The sequence below is a fragment of the Euphorbia lathyris genome, chromosome 2 (genome assembly GCF_963576675.1).
Source record: "Euphorbia lathyris chromosome 2, ddEupLath1.1, whole genome shotgun sequence".
Taxonomy (NCBI): domain Eukaryota; kingdom Viridiplantae; phylum Streptophyta; class Magnoliopsida; order Malpighiales; family Euphorbiaceae; genus Euphorbia; species Euphorbia lathyris.
The window spans coordinates 142,114,800-142,134,113 of NC_088911.1; the positions used below are offsets into that span (position 1 = coordinate 142,114,800).

Below are 19,314 nucleotides of genomic sequence, written 5' to 3' on the forward strand. Positions count from 1 at the left end.
CGAAATAACCGTTGGAGGGAAACGGCTTGATGTCGTTGTCACTCAGTACACGCTCAGTGCCGTTAGCCAATCAGATTGTTGTATCTTCTATCTTCGGTCAGTGCTGAGCAGCTTTTAGACAGACAGGCAAAATGTTTCGCCTTTTATGGCAAAGTCTTCCAGACAGCTTTCTGTGTCTTCTGAACTTTACCCAAAGTAGAAATACTTTGTCTTGAAGTTGTTCCTTGCTCAGCTGCTGTATTGTACTCTTTGTCGTCCAACTCAGCAGCTTCGTTCCGAGGTAGATAAAGAAGGTCTTCCAGATCCTTCTTCATGATGAGCTGCGTTTTGTCCATAACGACAGCGTTTTGTTTACACGGGCCGAGTTGTCTTGGGCCTTTAGCCTTTTAGTCTTTATGTCTTATAAACAATTTAGCTCAACATTGAACAACCACATTAGTGTAATAAATCAAAGCATTTAAACTTAGTGTGTTTTAGAATATTCTTTAAATAATTTTGTCAAATCAAAATCATGTGGAAAGGTGTTTCAACAAGAATATGTCTCTGATTTACGTCCGATTGCACTCTATAATGTTCTGCTCAGGATTCTATAAAAAATATTAGCTAATAGACTTAAAATTGTTCTTCTATCCATCATTGCTACTACTCAGAGTGCATTTATAGCCGACAGATCCATCTCAGAAAACATTATTGTGGCGTATGAGATGATCCATAAATTGCGCGGGTTGAGGCAAGGGAAACATGGGACAGCCGCTTTGAAGCTCGACATGAGCAAAGCATATGATCGTATTGAATGGGGCTTTTTAGAAAATATGATGAAAAAGATGGGGTTTAATTTAAGATGGATCCAATGGATGATGATGATGGTTTCCACAGTTTCATATAAAGTATTGCATGACGGTAGAGAGATTGGACCGATTATTCCTCATCGAGGTTTGAGGTAGGGGGATCCATTATCACCTTTCCTATTCCTGATCTGTGCTGAAGGCCTATCATCATTGCTATCAGCTAGAGAACGGATGGGATTGATTCATGGAGCTCAGGTGTCTCGCAATGCTCCAAAAGTTTCCCACTTATTCTTTGCCGACGATAGTTACCTGTTCTTTCGGGCAAATAAAAGAGAAGCTGAGGAGGTTCAATCATGTTTGAGGTGTTACGAGCAAGCATCTGATCAATGCGTGAATTTCCAAAAGTCGTCTATATTTTTTAGCGGCAATATGACAGTTGAGGCCCGCTCTGATGTTTGTAATGAACTCGGGGTTGGAGAAGTTGAGGATATGGGTTTCTATTTGGGGGCGCCTATAGTTGTTGGTAGAAGCAAGATGCAAGCCTTTGGTTTTTTAAAAGACAGAATTTGGAAACGTATCAATAGTTGGAAAGAAAAATACTTGTCTCGAGCAGGGAAGGAGATTCTCATCAAATCTGTGCTACAATCTATTCCCACCTACATAATGAGCATTTTTCTTATGCCAAATGAGTTCTGTAATGATGTTAATAATATGGTGAATAGGTTCTGGTGGAATTCATCGGGCTCTACATCAGGTGGAATTCACTGGAAGGCTTGGGATAAGTTGATTTGGCCAAAATCAAATGGAGGACTGGGCTTCCGTGACATTCACAAATTTAATCTTGCACTGTTGGCTAAGCAAAGTTGGCGGCTTGTTCGACATCCGAATTCATTGGTTGCTCAATTATTGAAAGCACGTTATTTTCCTAATGTTGATTTCTTACAAGCTTCTTTAGGGCATAACCCTTCTTTCGTATGGCGTAGCATCATGGCGGGTCGTGATTTATTGATTGAGGGGCTAAGACGGAAGATTGGCAATGGAGAGTCCAGTTCCATCTGGAATAGTCCATGGCTTCCTGACGATCAGAATCCGTATCCCACGAGTTCGGTTGCTACATCATTACAAACAGGCCTTGTGAAAGACTTAATGAATGATTATGGGGGATGGAATGAAGAGATCATCAGCAGTAATTTTAATAGTCGTGATGCTGCGCTTATTCGTTCCATTCCTATCAGACGTAGGAGGGAAGAAGATGGATGGTTCTGGCCGAAGGATAAATCTGGAGCGTACACGGTAAGAAGCGGATACTTTCAAGCATTGGGACCAATACCGATGTCTCTGATAAATACAAATCGAATCAACTGGAATTTAATTTGGAACCTGAAGGTAGCACCAAAAATTAAGAATTGTCTATGGAGAATATTTACTAACTGTTTACCAACGCTAAACAACCTTGCATCCCGCCATAGCTCTCTTCCTAATTGCTGCCCCATTTGTGGCGCATTTGGGGAAAATGAATTTCATGTTTTCATCGGGTGTCCATGGGCGTATCAAGTTTGGCAATTTTTTTCCAAGATAATCGAATGGATCAGATTACCAGCTTCATTTAGTGGTTTATCAGTCTCCTTGAAGATGCAACGAGCGATTGTAATCGTATCGCAATGATATGTTGGAAATTATGGAAGGCGCGACGATAAGCTTCGCACCCCTGAGGAAATATGTCATTCGGCAGCAACAGAACTTGTGGCTTGGCAGGCTGCACAGAATTGTCATCCGAGTCAGGCTACTCCATATTCAAATGCTCAGAGTAAGTGGAAAAAGCCCAACGTCGGCAGCTTCATATGCAATGTTGACGCAGACATTGATAGCCAAAATAATTTCTGTTCATATGGTTTTCTTCTACGAGATCACCAAGGACGATGTTTTGCGGCTCGTATGGGCTATCTTGCAGATACAGTTAATCCTCCCTTGGCAGAAGCTATGGCGATCCGCGAAGCGTTATCATGGGTCAAGGATTTCAATCTAGGACACGTCGAATTTCAATCTGATTGTTTGGCGGTGGTTCGAGATATTCAACATCAAAACATTCGATTATCATATTTGTCTGATGTTATTTGTGAGTGTTGTGATTTATTACGAGATTTGAACACTTGTTCTATCTCTTTTGTGAAACGATCAGCGAATTTAGCAACCCATAGTCTTGCTAAGGCTGTTACTTCTAGTTCTGCTCGTGGTGAGTGGGCTTGTCCACCATCGTTTATACTTGATGTTCTATCTTCTGATTTAAAATAATAATAAGTTATGTTTTATTCAAAAAAAAAAAACTTCAATCAACATTTTAAAGTGGTTGTTACCGACCTCAAAATTAAAAATTTTAATTCTTCAAAAAATTCATTTTGAGATCATTTATACGTTGTTTGATTATGAAAAAAATTTCCATATATTTTTTTTATTTAGAGATTGTGAACAGTTATTTTAAGAAATTGATCGAAGTTTAGTGCTAATAGTATTATAAAGGGTAAAGTTCAAATAAAACTCCTGTGGTTTCACTAATTTTCAGATAAAGGATTGTGGTTTACTTTTTGTCAAAACGAGGATTGAGGTTTTTAACTTTAACAAAATAAGGACTTTTTCGATTGATACTATTAAAATCACCTTTTACGACTTCAAAAATGACATATTTTAAGAACTACTAATATTCTAAGCAACTTTAATTCTTCAACTTTTTTATTTTGAGATTGTTTAGATGATGTTTGGTAAAGAGAGAGAAAGTTAGTGTTTAGAGAGAGAAAGTTCCAAAAAAGATGATTTTCGAAAATCGAAAATGTAATTCCATAGAAAATATGAAATTGAACAACTTTAATTCTTGAAAATTTTCATTTTCAGGTCGTTAAAGATGGTTTTAATAGCATTAATCCAAATTTGAAACCTCAATCCTTGTTTTGACAAAAAGTAAATCACAGTCCTTTCTCTGAAAATTAGTGAAACCACATGGGTTTTATTTGAACTTTACCCTATTATAAAATATAAACATAAGTGACTTTTTCATTACGTTTTAAAACTTAGTAGCCATACAAAAATGAGTAAAGTTTAGTGATCATGGATGTAATTTGCTCGCGGAAGAAGGTTCAGGAAAGGAAACGAAATGGCGAGACCGTACACGAACTAGCATTTTGAAAAGTGAAATTAACAATACAACAACAATAAGCAAAGAAAAGAAAAAAAGCAAACATCGTCGAACAAAAAAGAAAAACCCAGAATACCACACAAGATGGCTTTGAATCCTCAACTGTTCGATAACGGGATGCCTGTTCCATTCATCAACGAAATCTTTGTTTTGACTAGAGACGGAGTCGAGTTCGAGATTGATAAAATCCCTGGGTAAGTTTTTCTTCTTGCTTTATCATCTAACTTTGTGTTGAATTATGCCCTAGAAGATTTTAGAAATCAAATTCATATAAATTGAAGATGATTTAAGCTTGAGAATTATGAATCGCGAACCTTCTAGCTGCTGTGGATGAAAACAATATCAATTACTATGTGTATCTGAGAAGAGGTAACAATCTTTGTATATTTTTCCAGATTTTCATGTGCAAAATCTATAGATGTAGATTTGTGAACTTGTAGTTGGGCTAAGAAATGTCAACTGCGAATTTTGTTTTGTTTTTTCTCGATTAAGTCTAACTTGCAATTTTCAGCGCCTTGTTTCCTGAATGCTCTCTTATATTCTCTGTGTTTTGTTGTTTCTGAAGTTCTAGTCCATTTGATTGCATGATGGCCGTAATTTAGTGACAATCAGCGGTGAAATGCATAGCTTTTGGTCGAGTATTAGGGTATTTCATTTAGCTACAAGTCCTGTTTTTCATTGGATAGTTAGATTGGTTATTGATTGGTCATAAGGTTTCAAACAGTTCCATGTAATAGAACACTTCAAGAAGTGATGCTGTTAGTATTTTAGCAGGTAAGTTAATGTTACTTTAATGTTGAAGCATGCATCTGTATTGCGAACCTTATAGCTGTGGATGAAAATAATATCAATTACTATGTGTATCTTTGAAGAGGTTAACAATTTTTTGAAAAAAAATAAATAATTGTACATTTTTCCAGCTTTTTGTGTACAAAATCTATAGATATATCATATAGATTAGTGAACTTGTAGCTGGGCTAAGAAATGTCAACTGCGAATTTTGTTTTGTTTTTTCTCGATTAAGTCTAACTTGCAATTTTCAGCGCGTTGTTTCCTGAATGCTCTCTTATATTCTTTGTGTTTTGTTGTTTCTGAAGTTCTAGTCCATTTGATTGCATGATGGCCGTAATTTAGTGACAATAAGCGGTGAAATGCATAGTTTTTGGTCTAGTATTATTCAGCTATTTTATTTAGCTACAGGTCCTGTTTTTAATTGGATAGTTAGATTGGTTGTAGATTGGTCATAAGGTTTCAAACAATTCCATGTAATAGAACACTTAGTGATGCTGTTAGTATTTTAGCAGGTAAGCAAATGTTAATTTAATGTTGGAGCATGCATCTGTATTGCGAACTTTATAGCTGTGGATGAAAAAAATATCAATTACTATGTGTATCTTCGAAGAGGTTAACAATTTCTTGAAAAAAAAAATACACAATTGTATATTTTTCCAGCTTTTCGTGTACAAAATCTGTAGATATAGATTAGTGAACTTGTTGCTGGGCTAATACATGTCAACAGATAGTTTTATTTATTTTGTTTTTTCTCGATTAAGTCTAACTTGCAATTTTCATCGCGTCGTTGTCTCCTGAATGCACTCTTATATTCTTTGTGTTTTGTTGTTTCTGAAGTTCTAGTCCATTTGATTGCATGATAGCCGTAATTTAGTGACAATAAGCAGTGAAATGCATAGTTTTTGGTCTAGTATTCAGCTATTTTATTTAGCTACAGGTCCTGTTTCTCATTGGATAGTCCGATTGGTTATAAGATTTCAAACAATTCCTTGTAATAGAACACTTCAAGAAATGCTCTTAGTATTTTAGCAGGTAAGCAAAATATGAATTTAATGTATAGATATAGACTAGTGAAGTTGTTGCTGGGCCAATAAATGTCAATTTTATTTATTTTATAGTCTAAGTTGCAATTTTCAGAGCGTTGTCTCCTGAATGCTCTCTTATATTCTTTGTATTTTGTTGTTTCTGAAGTTCTAGTCCATTTTGAAAAGGATAAAGAAAAAATATGAATGCATCAGGCATTTGATTACATGATGGCTGTAATTTGGTGACAATAAGCGGTGAAATGCATAGTTTTTGGTCTAGTATTCAGCTATTTTATTTAGACTTTGATTGGATGGAGAGTTGGGAAGGGTAAATAAAGGAAGGAAAGGGAAGGGAAGGGGGAGCAAGGGGAAGGTTCAACCCTTCCAAACCCCCAAATTGGTGGTACAAAAATTGGAAGAATTGCAATAAAATCAACCATTCTAAGCCCTTGCAAAATCTTTAACCTTCTAAATTTTATTCTCCCAAACAAGGGTTTCCATCAACCCTTACTAACCCTCCTAAACCCCTTATCCAATCAAGCTCTTAGCTACAGGTCCTGTTTTTCATTGGATAGTCAGATTGGTTATAAGATTTCAAACAATTCCATGTAATAGAACACTTAAGAAACGCTCTTATTTTAGCAGGTAAGACAAATATTAATTTAATGTTTAAGCATCTGTTTGTGTGTCTATTTGTTCTTAGATCTTTTGTTAGTTCTTCAGCCTTTACGGGGAAGTGATACTCTATGCGACAGATTTTATTTTTCTTTGGCTTTTATTTTGTGTTCTTTTTCTTTGCTTATTTGTAAAAGTGATTGCAAGCAAAATTTAAGAGCTAAAGAATTTTGGGTATGTGTGCTTAATGTTTTAGGGTTTAGTCCAAGATTGTGCCAACTATCGGGGAATCAAATTAATGAATCACACTATGAAACTTTGGGAGCGAGTGATTGAACAAAGGCTAAGGAGGACGGTGAAGATCTCGGAAAACCAGTTTGGCTTTATGCCGGGAAGATCAACTATGGAAGCCATCCATCTAATGAGACAATTAATGGAGCACTATCGAAATAAGAAGAAAGACTTGCATATGGTTTTCATTGACTTGGAGAAAGCATATGATAAGGTACCAAGGGAAGTACTTTGGTGGGCCTTGATAAGGAAAGGCATTTCGCGGAAATATATTGACATCATAAAGGACATGTATGAGGGAGTATGCACGAGTGTACGTACTAGTGTTGGAAAGACTGAAGAGTTTCCTATTACGATTGGAGTGCATCAAGGTTCCGCACTAAGCCCATTTCTTTTTGCCATCGTTATGGATGAACTAACAAGTTCACTTCAAGATGGTATACCATGGTGCATGCTGTTTGCAGATGATATTGTGTTGGTTGAGGAGACGAAAGAAGGAGTGGAGATGAAGTTGGAACTATGGAGGCAAACTCTAGAATCTAGAGGCTTTAAGTTGAGTCGAAGTAAGACAGAATATTTGGAGTGTAAGTTTAGCGGCCGTAGGAGTAGGGAGGCAGGGACAATCATCTTAGATGGGAGAGTTGTTCAGGCCTCGGATTGCTTCCGGTATTTAGGATCTATTATCCAAACGGATGGAGAAGTAGATGGAGATGTTGCTCATAGGATTAAAGCTGGTTGGTCGAAGTGGAAGAGTGCTACGGGTTTCCTTTGTGATCCCGGCATGCCTAATAGATTGAAGGGAAAATTCTACCGGACGGCAATTAGACCAGCATTGTTATATGGTACGGAGTGTTGGGCAGTGAAACACTGCCACATCCATAAGATGTCGGTGGCGGAGATGCGTATGTTGAGATGGATGTGTGGTCACACGAGAAAGGACCGGGTGCGTAATGAAATAATTAGGACAAAAGTAGGGGTCACATCTATTGAGAATAAAATGAGAGAAAACCGACTAAGGTGGTTTGGCCATGTGAGACGTAGAGCGCTTGATGCGCCGGTTAGGAGAACCGAAGAGTGGCAAAGGGATGTAGTGGTGAGGGGTAGGGGAAGACCTAAGCAAACTTGGAGGAGGGTGATCGAGAGTGATATGAGTTTATTGGGAATTGAGGAAAATATGGTAGTGGATAGGACGGAGTGGAGGGAGCGAATCTGTGTCGCTGACACGACTTGATTTTCACGGTTTTATATGATGGTTCATGTTAGCCGACCCCGAATCATTTCGGGACTAAGGCTTTGTTGTTGTTGTTGTTGTGCTTAATGTTTTACTGCATCAATAACATGATTTTATTCAACTTTTTAACACTTAAGTTTCTGGTTTCTTGAACTTATTGGAAAAATTAGTAATGAATCATATTTACTTTAAAGTCAATGATCCACAAGTTTTTATGTTAATTGCTAGCTTAATAATACACCGAGGAACAGCTAGAAGGAGGCTTTAGATATTTTTTACTTCAAAAAATCTTCTTAATGTGATTATTGGTTATGAGAAAATGCAAAATATTCCGAGCTTTGAAGTACTAGTAGTATTAACAAAAATAATTGGATTGAGTCTTCAAGTTGGAGTAATTTGTCAGAGTTGGAAACTTAACAAATTAGCTCTTGGTTTGTGATTACAGAAGTCAGGGAGGCCATGTTAAAGCTAAGGGAGTACTTTACTTGTCAAATATAAGGATGGTCTTTGTGGCAAACAAGCCCGTTGGTAGCTTCACTGCCTTTGATATGCCCATGGTAAGTGATTTGTTTATTGTTCTCTGGTATGGTATGTGTTCTCAAAATTCTGATGAAGTAGCATAATCTTTTTTGCTTCCCCTATGTTTGTCGTTGCAGCAATGATACCTCTTTCTTTCCATCCTTCTCCTCCGTCTCCCCATTTTTTATTTTTATTTTTCTATTAATATTTGTTTAGCATGAAGTCTTCATAACCAGCAATAATATTCTGGATATATGGCCTTTGCTAGGGCTGTAATTGAGCGGCTCGGTGTTCCACCCGAGTGAGCGGATCGATAAAAGCTTGATCGAGTTCGACTCGATTTATAAATGAGTCGAGCTTGAGCACAGTGAAGCTCGACTCGAAAGCTCATGAGCAAGCTCGATTATAATGTTCATGAACACGCTTGTGAGCAAACTTGGTTCGTTTATTTTTTTAATAATAATATTTCTACAAAGGGGAAATGTAAAACAACATAAATTTTCAGATTTCAAAACTATGTAGTTTTATGTTAAAGAAATTTCAAAGCTCGAGCAAAGCTTGTGAAGAAGCTTGCGAACTGTTCGTGAGCAGGTCACGAACAGAGTTGAGCTCGAGCTCGTCAATTTTTTGACGATCGAAGCATGAGCAGGCCAAAGCTCGGTTCGGCTGCAGCCCTAGCCTTTGCTGGTTTCTGGTAGTAATATGTGACTGTGAATGAGAGTTTTGCATTTTAATTAATTTGGTTAGCCGATCCCAAATCATTTCGGGACTAAGGCGTTGTTGTTGGTTGGTCAAATTTAATTGACTAAGTTCTCCATTGACAGCATTTTCAATTTTAGTTTTCTGTTTCCAGTAATAAGTTGGATTTTCTAGATGAAACACTTTTTAGTTTTTTTTTAGCTGGATAATTTTTCTGATCATTTTATTGGGTTCTTCAATTGCTTTGTTTTGCAGCTTTACATCCATGGTGAAAAATTCAACCAACCTATATTCTTTTGCAACAATATTTCTGGTCTTGTGGAACCCGTAAGTATAGCAAATAAGAGTGGTAATTACAACTTTGATAGGTAAATTTTAATTGTCTTACTTCGACTCTTCAGGTAGTTCCTGAAAATGAGAACCGTGCGCTCTATTCTACCCACTCGTTCAAGATTTTGTTCAAGGAAGGTGGGTGTGGAACCTTTGTACCGCTGTTCTTCAATTTGATCTCTTCGGTGAGGCAATACAACCAACGGACTACACCTGAAGTGGAGATTAATCCTTTACAAGCATCACAGACACCAGTTGATGAAATGATGAGACATGCGTAAGTTGCACGGTTGATTGCATAATTCTGAGTTTTCCTGGATCTGTTTTAAAGCTAAATGTTTTAACTGCTGTGCTGTTCATTTTGCAGATACGTAGATCCCAGTGATCCAACAAAGATATTCTTGCAGCAGCCTACTTCTCAGTCCGAGTTGAGAAGGCGCACCTACCAATTGTCTCCAACTGAGCGCGCCATGTGATATGATAAGATGAAACAAGTTAAGCAGCCAAGTATATCATGTTCTGTTCGCTGGCGACAAGGTTTGCACGTGGATGTTTTTCGTTACCTGTATGTTATAACGTGACAATCTTTCAAGTGCTGTGTATATTAAGAATATTCATTAGACAAGGCCTCGTTAAAATAACATATTATTACTTCTATACTATGAGAAGATGCGCTACTGAATGGCTAGGATCAAACAAAAAGGCCAGGCCAGTCTTGTTCTGTTTTCTTTGATTTTACTTGTATCCGCTCTTGTGTATAAACCCTGCAATTTGCTTAACGACGGATGTTCTGAAATGGATGCTATTTTGTAAACTGATTTTACTAACTCTTGATTTTTTTTTAGAGATGTTGTCAATTCATTGGTTGCTCTAGACTTTAGTCATTTCAAGAATGCTATTTTTCTGATTCATGTGCAGATAGAACTCTGAGTCCAGGTTTCCATTTGAATGGGGAGCAAGAAAAAGATGTTGCAGATTGCCTTTAACCGGGAGGTTATCCGGGACACGAAAAGGACCATGCTCAAAGTATTGGTAATTTGGTATTGGTATTGGCATCTGGGGTTGATACCAGGATGTCCCCATACCTTGGCGTATATATGGTGCCTATTAGGCCAATTTTCAAAGATGCATCACTTGGCCAAGGCCTTTTTTGCGAAAAGTTTTGTTTTTGTTTTTGTTTTTTTTCGTTACATTTTTTGGTTTGTCGGGTTGATTCTTTTGTAGTCGTTTTACTAACCTGATGTTGTTTTACTACCTGATGTTGTTTTGCTCCGGATGAACTAGCTCGGGTCCATGATTGTCCCTAGTTTCCGTACCTCGAGGTATTTGTTGGACTTTTCATGGCCAATCCCATCCCGGCCTACCCTTGGCCCTAGGGTGTCCTGTACCTCGAGGGATTAGTGGGACATTTTTTGGTTCGCCAGGTTGATTTTTCTGTGGTCGTTTTACTAACTTGATGTTATTTTTTCTCCGAATGAACTAGTTGGGGTTCATGATTGTCCCTAGTTTTTGTACCTCAAGGGATTCGTGGGACTTTTCATGGGCAATCCCGTCTCACGCACCTAAGGCCGATTTTCTAAGGGGTAGCAATCCCGTCCCGGACCTTTTTTTTAAGGTTTGTATACTTAGGATTTGAGATCAATCTGGAGAAGTGGATTTTTTGTGGCCAGTCCTATGTTGGAGCATGTCGAGCCAATTCTTCAAAATGTACCACTTATGATCGAGACTGTTTTCCTTGGATATATACATATATATTTGGTTGAGATGCCGTAGCCAACTTTTGAGATTGACCCTGAACTTGGCATGTATTCATATGAGATTGATCCTGAACTTGGCATGTATTCATATGAGATTGATCCTGAACTTGGCATGTCTTCATACTTCTGCGGACTCATGTCACTCTGTTGTTTGTCCCATCCTGTGACTTGTGGGGGTGATTTTCTAAGCTGTATGTTTCTCAGGGTACCGGGATATCACGAGCAGTGGCAAATACAGTTGGGAGGGCCGATTTTACACGTAATGTGTAAATTTTTTTTTTTGCTAAATTGGTGTCTAATAGAAAAAATTCGGATTTAGAGAGGACCTAATACCCAAAAAAAAACTGGAAATTTAGGTTTAAGAAGCGTCTAACAGGTCTAAAAAAAAAAATTAGAAATTTGGATTTAATGAAGGCATACCTGGCAAAAAAAAATAATTAGAAATTTGGATAGGTCAGAAAACAGGTCCTGGACCAAATTTGGATGCTAATTCAGCACCCGATCTAAATTTCTTGGAAAGAGGAGGGTCAGAACACTACACCATCTCAAATTTTGAGGAGACAATGGGCCGAAACTACTGGTGACCATGGTGGTTCTGGCGAATGCATGACATGTTTAGGCTGGTGAAGGAAATTTGGTGTCACTGATCTCAGGACATGACTAGCCATAGAGTTTCCTATGTGTTTCTCGAAGTATTGGGATATCATGCAACTGATGCCACCCTATCTAGGTTGTACGGAGGAAATAAAACCCGACTAAATCTTGGGCGCTATTGGCGCTCCTTTGAGAACTTAATTAACAGACTTGGGACGGGATCATCCACGGGGAGTCCCATGTATTCCACGGGGTTTCAAGATATCACAAGGTTGATGGTAGACTATGTCTAGGTTGTACAATGTAAAAATCGCGAATAAAGAAAAGTTTAAGGTTTAAGGATCCTAGTGGCACTTTTTGAGAATTTGGTTGGAAGGACCCAATGACGAGACCGACTACAAGTCCCATGTATTCCACGGGGTTTGGTACTCTACAGTGGAGTCACACATGTTCCTTTGTATGACGTATGTCACAAGTCGTAGCCTGGTCTCGGCTAGGTCATACAGATCAAACAAGATACAAAGATACAAGTAAAGAAAAAACATTATCAGATTCTATTGGTACTCTTTTGAGAATTGTCCAGATCTAGGCTAGGTCATACAAATCAAGCAAAATACAAGTACAGAAAAAAAAAAAAAATCTTGTAGTTTGTATTATTTGCGAATGGAGGTATTTGATATGTTTTTCTATATGTTTTTTTATAAAATAAAGACCAAGAACATTTTTATTTTATTTTTTAAATTACATTTACATATTGACAAAACACATACTCAAAAATTAAATATTAATTTAGTTCATAAATTGTTAAATTAGTAAAAAACGTAGACTTTCCACCATATGATTTAGATTTAGGAAGATGCGTTTTGGAGGGGAGACTGTGTTTTGGTGATATGTAAAAATACTTTTTTTTTTCAAGATAAAAATGTTATTGATTGTAATCGAAACTTAATGGGGTAACTTGAAATATTTTTTTTTGTAAATTAAATCATATCATAGACTACTATTTGTAAACTTTTGAATCACATGCCCTGTTTGCCCATATTATTTTTGTACTTTTTCCAAAAAAAACATTCTTAGATTCGACTGGTACTCTTTTGAGAATTTGGGTGAACGGACCGGCCACAAGGGAAAATCGCGTGTTCCTCAGTGTGCCAGGATATCACTGGAGAAAAAAATAAAAATAAAGAGTAAAAAAAAATTTGTGATCCCTGTGAGGTTTTGGCAAGACCGCTTTTGAGAAGGGACGAGCCATATGTAGTCTGGTGTGTCCGGTTCTGTTTTTTTTTACTGAAATTAAGTTAACTGAACTGATTGGACTGAACTAAATGCCATCGAACTGAAATTATATTATTAGACTTTAAAAATAGCAATAATTAAAATAAATTTTTTATAATAATAATGGTTCTAGTAATAGTAGTAATAATAATAATAATAATAATAATAATAAATAATGATAATAAATAATTATAATTATAATAAATAATGATAAATTATTGAACTGAATAAAAAATTATTAAACTGAATGCTACTGAACTGAAATTAAGTGACAAAGAACAGGTCTTTCTCTTTCATGTGTCCTTCAAAATACTGAAGCCAAACTCTCATTGATCTCTAAATCTTCATTAATTAGGAACTTAATTTGCCTTGCACAACTTTTTTATGTTATTATTTTATGTTTTATAAGTATCAAATATTGGCTCTATTTGGTAAAGAGCTTTTTAGAACAAATTAAAGGTTTGAGCCACTTTACAGGTTTTGACTAGTCAAACCTCTAATAGTTGTGATTGGTGGAGAGAGATTTGAAAGAGCTTATTGGATCCAAAAAGCTAATTTAAAAAAAAAAACTCATTTTAAGAGTTTTTTCAACTAGTTTATTGTTCCATCCCTTTTGAAGGATATTTTTACCTCTATTTATTACCATCTAACCTAAATAAATTTTTTACCATGACTTTATTTATCATTTTACATAAATAGTTATTAACAATCAGCTAAGTTTTAGCTAACAAGTCTACACAATGAACTAGTCAAACCAGTTAACCAAAAGTAATCGGCTAACAGTTAATGTAATCAAAACTTTACCATGTTCTTATTTGTTATTTTACACAAACAGCTATTAACAATCAACTAAGTTTTATCAAACAAGTTTACACAATGAGCTAGTCAAATCAGCTAACCAAAATAATAATAAGCTAACCGCTAATATAATCAGCTAACCGTTAACAACTGTTTCAAATAGGATGATTATCTAGATTTCAACTTGAAAAGTTATAAAAAGAGAGACCCATATGAGTGGAATGTAAGTAATTAAATTGATATTAATAATAATGCTTTTTATTTTGGTTTAATACTCCTCGACAATTGAGTAGTATAGGCCAATTGTTATGAGCAATTTCACATTCAAAATTATCTCAAAGATCTTAGCTGATAGGCTTGCCATTATTGCTAGCCGAATTGTTACAGAGAATCAATTTGGATTCATAAAAGGGCGCCAAATCCATCAGTGCATTGCAATCGCTTCTAAAGGTGTCAATCTCTTGAATAAAAAATGTTTTGGATGTAACATGTTGTTGAGCGATTTCCGCAAGTGCACGGTTTTGCTTGTAGTAATAAAAAGATATCGATCCCACAGGGAACGTTTTTCAACAAAAACTTATTTAAGTATAGATTAAATATGACCTTAAGGTTTATATAAATAGATAACCGTTATTGGAAATTGGTTATGAAATTGATAAAATAAGAATTAGATTAGAATATGTAGAATGTTAGAGATCAATTCTGTTTTGAGAATGAATTATAAAACAGAAACGTTTAGTGCTTAGAAAAAGAGAATAAATGTATTCGTTTGCATTAAGCAAAGAAAACAACTTTAAACTTTGTATAAATTATGAAAATGTAATAACGTAAACTCCTTCAATTAAAGGGTTTTGAACCGCAGACAATCCTCCTACGGTCGGGTTAGATTGCTACCTTAACCAAATTAATTCTCGAAGAATAAATTTGCCTAAGTGTTCAACAAAGTTTCCTTGTAATGATTTTGAATTTAACTATGTTTTAATGAAAACACCAGAACTCACTTCTAATCTTTTTCAGAAGTGCTACATAAAAATATATTGAATTATATGAACTTTATTAGATGAAGTATGAATTTGATACAAGTTTACAGAGAACAAGAAGCATGGAAGCTTTCGTCGACTTTCAAGTGAACGGGTTGTCAATCCTTTCCTCGAACCTCGATTAGAGTTTGTCAGGCTCCTGGGTCGAATCCTCTACTTAATCTTCTCGCTGAATCTTTGAAATAGAGATGGGTCGTCTACTACCAAAATGTAAACTAATAAAAACAGATCTTAATCTAAATCTAAATGCTACTGTGTTTATAATTATTTGATAAACAATGTGTGTACATCATATTGCTTTTTACAAAATCGAACTTCTAACTCTGAATTGCTTGACTCAGAATTTCTGCATTAATTCTGTACTAAATCTTCTTTTCAATATTTCATATCAACTCTGAAATCAACTCTTTATTTATAGATGTTGAGGAGTCGAGTCTAAGGAACGTGTCTGCTGCGAAGAGACGTTCTTATCCAATCGAACAGGCGCGTTTCTTTGAAAATGAACAAATGTATATTAGGCTGCCTGAAAATCTGAACTTACCGAGAATGTAAATTCTCGACCGAGAATGGGGAAGCAGTTTTTTTTCAGCCTTCGAACGAAAGGGGGAAGTGTCTGGGCGACGCGTGTCGCGACCGAGAATGGAGGATTCTCGGTCGCGACACGGAGTGTTTTTCTCCGTCTCTGACTTCGTCCTCGTCCTCGTTTCGGTGCGTTTTATTTTCGTCGTCTTTGACTCCTTTTGGTAGGGGTTTTCTTTCGTTTTTGACCTCTTTTCGTTCCTATTTGGATTTTACCAAATATTTAGGTACCTTGCATGAAAGAAACATATTCGAACGTAAAAGTACTCTAAATAGATGTAAACAGCACAAATTCGTAGTAAAATTGATGTAAATATTGATGATATTTTAGGTATATTTTGGGCTTAACACATGTGCCTGAAGGTGGACATTAAGAAAGCCTTTGATACGTTAAACTGGCAATTCCTGCTTGAAGTTTTAAAGTCGTTTTCTCCTCTCAATTCATTGGTTGGATTCATGCGATACTCTCATCGGTCATATCTCGATTCTCATTACTAATGGTTCTATTGGGTATTTCTCTTGCTCTCAAGGGGTAAGACAGGGAGATCCGCTTTCTCCTCTTCTATTTGGTTTAGCAGAGGATTTCCTTCGCCGCTTTATCAATGCTCATGCCTTGCGTGGGTCACTGTCTCCGATGGGTTATTCTACTTCTTCTGTAATGCCTTCGCACTTGTTATATGCAGATGATATTTTAGTTTTTTTACAGGGCGAGCATCTCGAACATCCATGCTCTCATGGGTATTTTTGATTTATATGGCTCTCTATCTGGACAATTGGTAAATTGGCAAAAGTCTAAGATTTTCTTCGAGGACTCGGTCTTACTCAGACGTCGGGGCAGATTAGCGGGTCTAATTGGAATCAAAATTGGATCTCTCCCTTTTAATTACTTGGGCGTTCCTCTTTTTCAAGGGACCCCTAGAGCTAAATACCTTGCGGCGGTTGCAAATAGAATTATTATCTCTTTCTCGCGCTGGGCGGGGACGTTTCTCTCTATGGCTGGTAGGCTGACACTTGTTAATTCTGTTATCAATAGCTCTCTGATCCACACCTTTATGGTTTACAAATGGCCTGTGAGTTTTCTTAATAGACTCAATAGACACATGAGGAATTTCATTTGGACGGTTCAGTTTTGTCCAAAAAGGTGGTTACTGTTCCCTGGAAGGTTTGTTTGAAGTCCTTAAAGGAAGGAGGGTTGGGTATTAAACACCTCTCGACCCTTAACTTGGCTATGAGTGGTAAATTGGCGTGGGGTTTTCTTTCCTCTAACTCCTTATGCTTTAATTTGTTGAGGACACACTTTCTAAACAGGGCTGGTTTGCCAAGGATTCGATTGCAGCGATCGTCCGTTTGGTGGTCTATCAAGAACGCCTATCTCAAGTTACGGGAGAATTGTTTTTGGTCATTTGGATCATCTTCTGAGTTGTCATTCTAGAATTCGGAATGGATTTTACCGCCCCTGGCTGAACAGCTTGAGATTTCTACGTCTGACCGTTTGAAGCTCAATGATAGAATCTCAGATTTGTATGAAAATAGCAACTGGCGGGATCTTCCGATGCTGGCTAGTCCGTTGCACCAGCGCATCCGGAATATGCATGGAAATGGCTCTGAACATGATTTATTTTTTTGGAGACCTGCGAGCAATGGCCTCTTCACGGTAAAGCTATTCTATCACTAGTTGCGTGCTCCTCCGGATTTGTATTTGGTTTTTCAAATCAGTTTGGAAACCTTTTATTCAGTCGTCACACTCCATCGTCTGCTGCCGTGCGTACTGGGATTCTTTACCAACTCATGCCGCGCTCCATGCTAGAGGCCTGCCTCTAATTTCTCGCTGTCCGATCTGTTTAATGGCTTATGAGACGAGTAACCATTTGCTTGTTCATTGCCCCTTTGCTTCTCAAATCTGGTTCAAAATATCGGCTTTATTTGGTAGAAGACTTGTACTTGATTCTTCTCTACAGACCCTCTTACAACACGCCTTCTCACACAAGTTCATCTCGCAAGTCCTTTCCCTCTGGCAGGTCGCGCTTGTCAACGCTGTTTGGACGATCTGGTCTGTAAGAAATGCTGTTATTTTTTAGAACAAGCCTCCAAACATTCATGAGGCATTACACTCTCTTTGGTCTGCTATTCGTAGCTCTGATAGAATCAGCAAAGGATCGGTATGGAATTCTGTTATGGAGTTATCAATTCTCCATAATCTCGGGTTAAACGATCATCGTCATAGGGCCCCTCGAATCATTAAAGTTAGATGGCAGCCCCCTCGTCTGATTGGATTAAAGCAAACACTGATGCCTCTGTGATATCGGGTATAGCTGGTTGCGGTGTGGTTTTTCGAAATAGCCAGGGGTGTCCTCTTGGGTCATTTGCCTTCCCCCTTGATTGTGCTTTGATACACATGGCAGAATTGCAAGCTGCTATTTTTGCAGTTTCGATTGCGAGGTCACGTGGATGGACTCGCCTCTGGATTGAAAGTGACTCGACTTACGTTATTCGAATTTTCCGTACCCGTGCACAGATCATTCCCTAGACAATTTCGAGTGGATTGGTTAAATTGTTTAGATTCAATGATGCATATACAGGTGGTTATTTCCCATGTGTTCGTTGAAGGAAATCAAGTGGCGGACGCTCTTGCTAATTACGGACGTCTGGCCTCAGATTTACAATTGTGGAATACCCTTCCGGACTTCTGCTCCCTTTTAGCAAGAGATAATGCCCTTGGTATGGATATGTTTAGATTTTCTTAAAGCATTCGTTGTATTGGATTCATATTTTTTCTTCTCTTCATTTATATATCTTGGATCTTTGCCTTTTTGGGGGTGCGAACCTGGTTGGGATTTCCGTTAGGCTAGGTCCGTATTTCAATAAAAAAATACATCAACAGCTCCTTGAACTTATCCAAAATAGTAGATTGGTCCCTCGAACTTTGCAAGTGTCTCACCAGCTTTCTAAACTTGCTTATTTCGTATCACCAGCTCCCTAAACTTGTCAATAAAAGTAGATTAGCTCCTTGAACTTTGCAAGTGTCTCATCAACTCCCCAAACTTGCTTATTCTATAACAATTAAATACAAAAACCATAATACTAACGCTCGATCCTCATCCATTCAATCTCTCAAAGCTGCAACACTAACTCTTATAATAGGTTGAAAGGTAGGAGAAACGAAAAATTACCTATCGAATAGATAAAGACGTATTTTTAGAATTTAAGTTTAATAAGTTTTTGTATTTAGTTGTTACATAATAAGCAAGTTTAGGGAGTTGGTGAGACACTTGCAAAGTTCAGGGAGCTAATCTACTTTTATGGACAAGTTTAAGGAGCTGGTGATACGAAATAAGCAAGTTTAGGAAGCTGGTGAAACACTTGTAAAGTTCAGTGAGCCAATCTACTATTTTGGACAAGTTCAGAGAGCTGGTAATGTATTAGTCCTTTTTTTTGGTACAAAGTAATTTCTTTTATAAAATAGTTAAAAGCCAACCGATAAACTGAACAAAACTTATTCAATTCCTTATAAAAAAAAATACGAAACTTGATTAGGCAAGTGGGCCAAAAGCCCTTCAAACACAATCAAGAGGTAGATCCAAATCTACTAGTAGGAGTCCTTCTGACCTTCAGAATGGGCCGAATCCACTTGGGCTCTCCTAGGTCCGATCCATAAGATATGAAAGTCATTTTGCCTCGTGCCCAAGCCAATAAGTACAAATCCAAAACTCTCTCTTTTCACTTTATTATACTTATAATAACTCGATCGTCGGAATGTATTCAAGGCACTACTTATAATGGAGATCAAAGCAAAC

At 37.2% G+C, this 19,314-nt stretch overlaps 1 protein-coding gene across 2 annotated transcripts; it reads left to right on the forward strand.

Moving 5' to 3' along the window:
* Nucleotides 1-3,868: 3,868 nt before the first annotated feature.
* LOC136220191 (UPF0664 stress-induced protein C29B12.11c) lies at nucleotides 3,869-10,291 on the forward strand. 2 transcript variants are annotated; one of them, XM_066007955.1, is made up of 5 exons: nucleotides 3,956-4,169; nucleotides 8,375-8,486; nucleotides 9,403-9,474; nucleotides 9,549-9,754; nucleotides 9,845-10,291. In XM_066007955.1, exons 1-5 carry the CDS (start codon nucleotides 4,060-4,062, stop codon nucleotides 9,951-9,953), a joined length of 609 nt encoding a protein of 202 aa, XP_065864027.1. In that variant the 5' UTR covers nucleotides 3,956-4,059; the 3' UTR covers nucleotides 9,954-10,291. The 2 variants fall into 2 exon arrangements, with proteins under 2 accessions (XP_065864026.1, XP_065864027.1); XM_066007954.1 differs by lacking the exons at nucleotides 8,375-8,486; nucleotides 9,403-9,474; nucleotides 9,549-9,754; nucleotides 9,845-10,291 and adding an exon at nucleotides 6,664-8,368 and having other exon boundaries at nucleotides 3,869-4,169.
* The last annotated feature ends 9,023 nt before the right edge of the window (nucleotides 10,292-19,314 follow it).

Excerpts from the sequence above, each read along its gene's own strand:
- LOC136220191 (XM_066007954.1), top strand. The coding sequence starts at position 6,706 with ATGAATCACACTATGAAACTTTGGGAGCGAGTGATTGAACAAAGGCTA.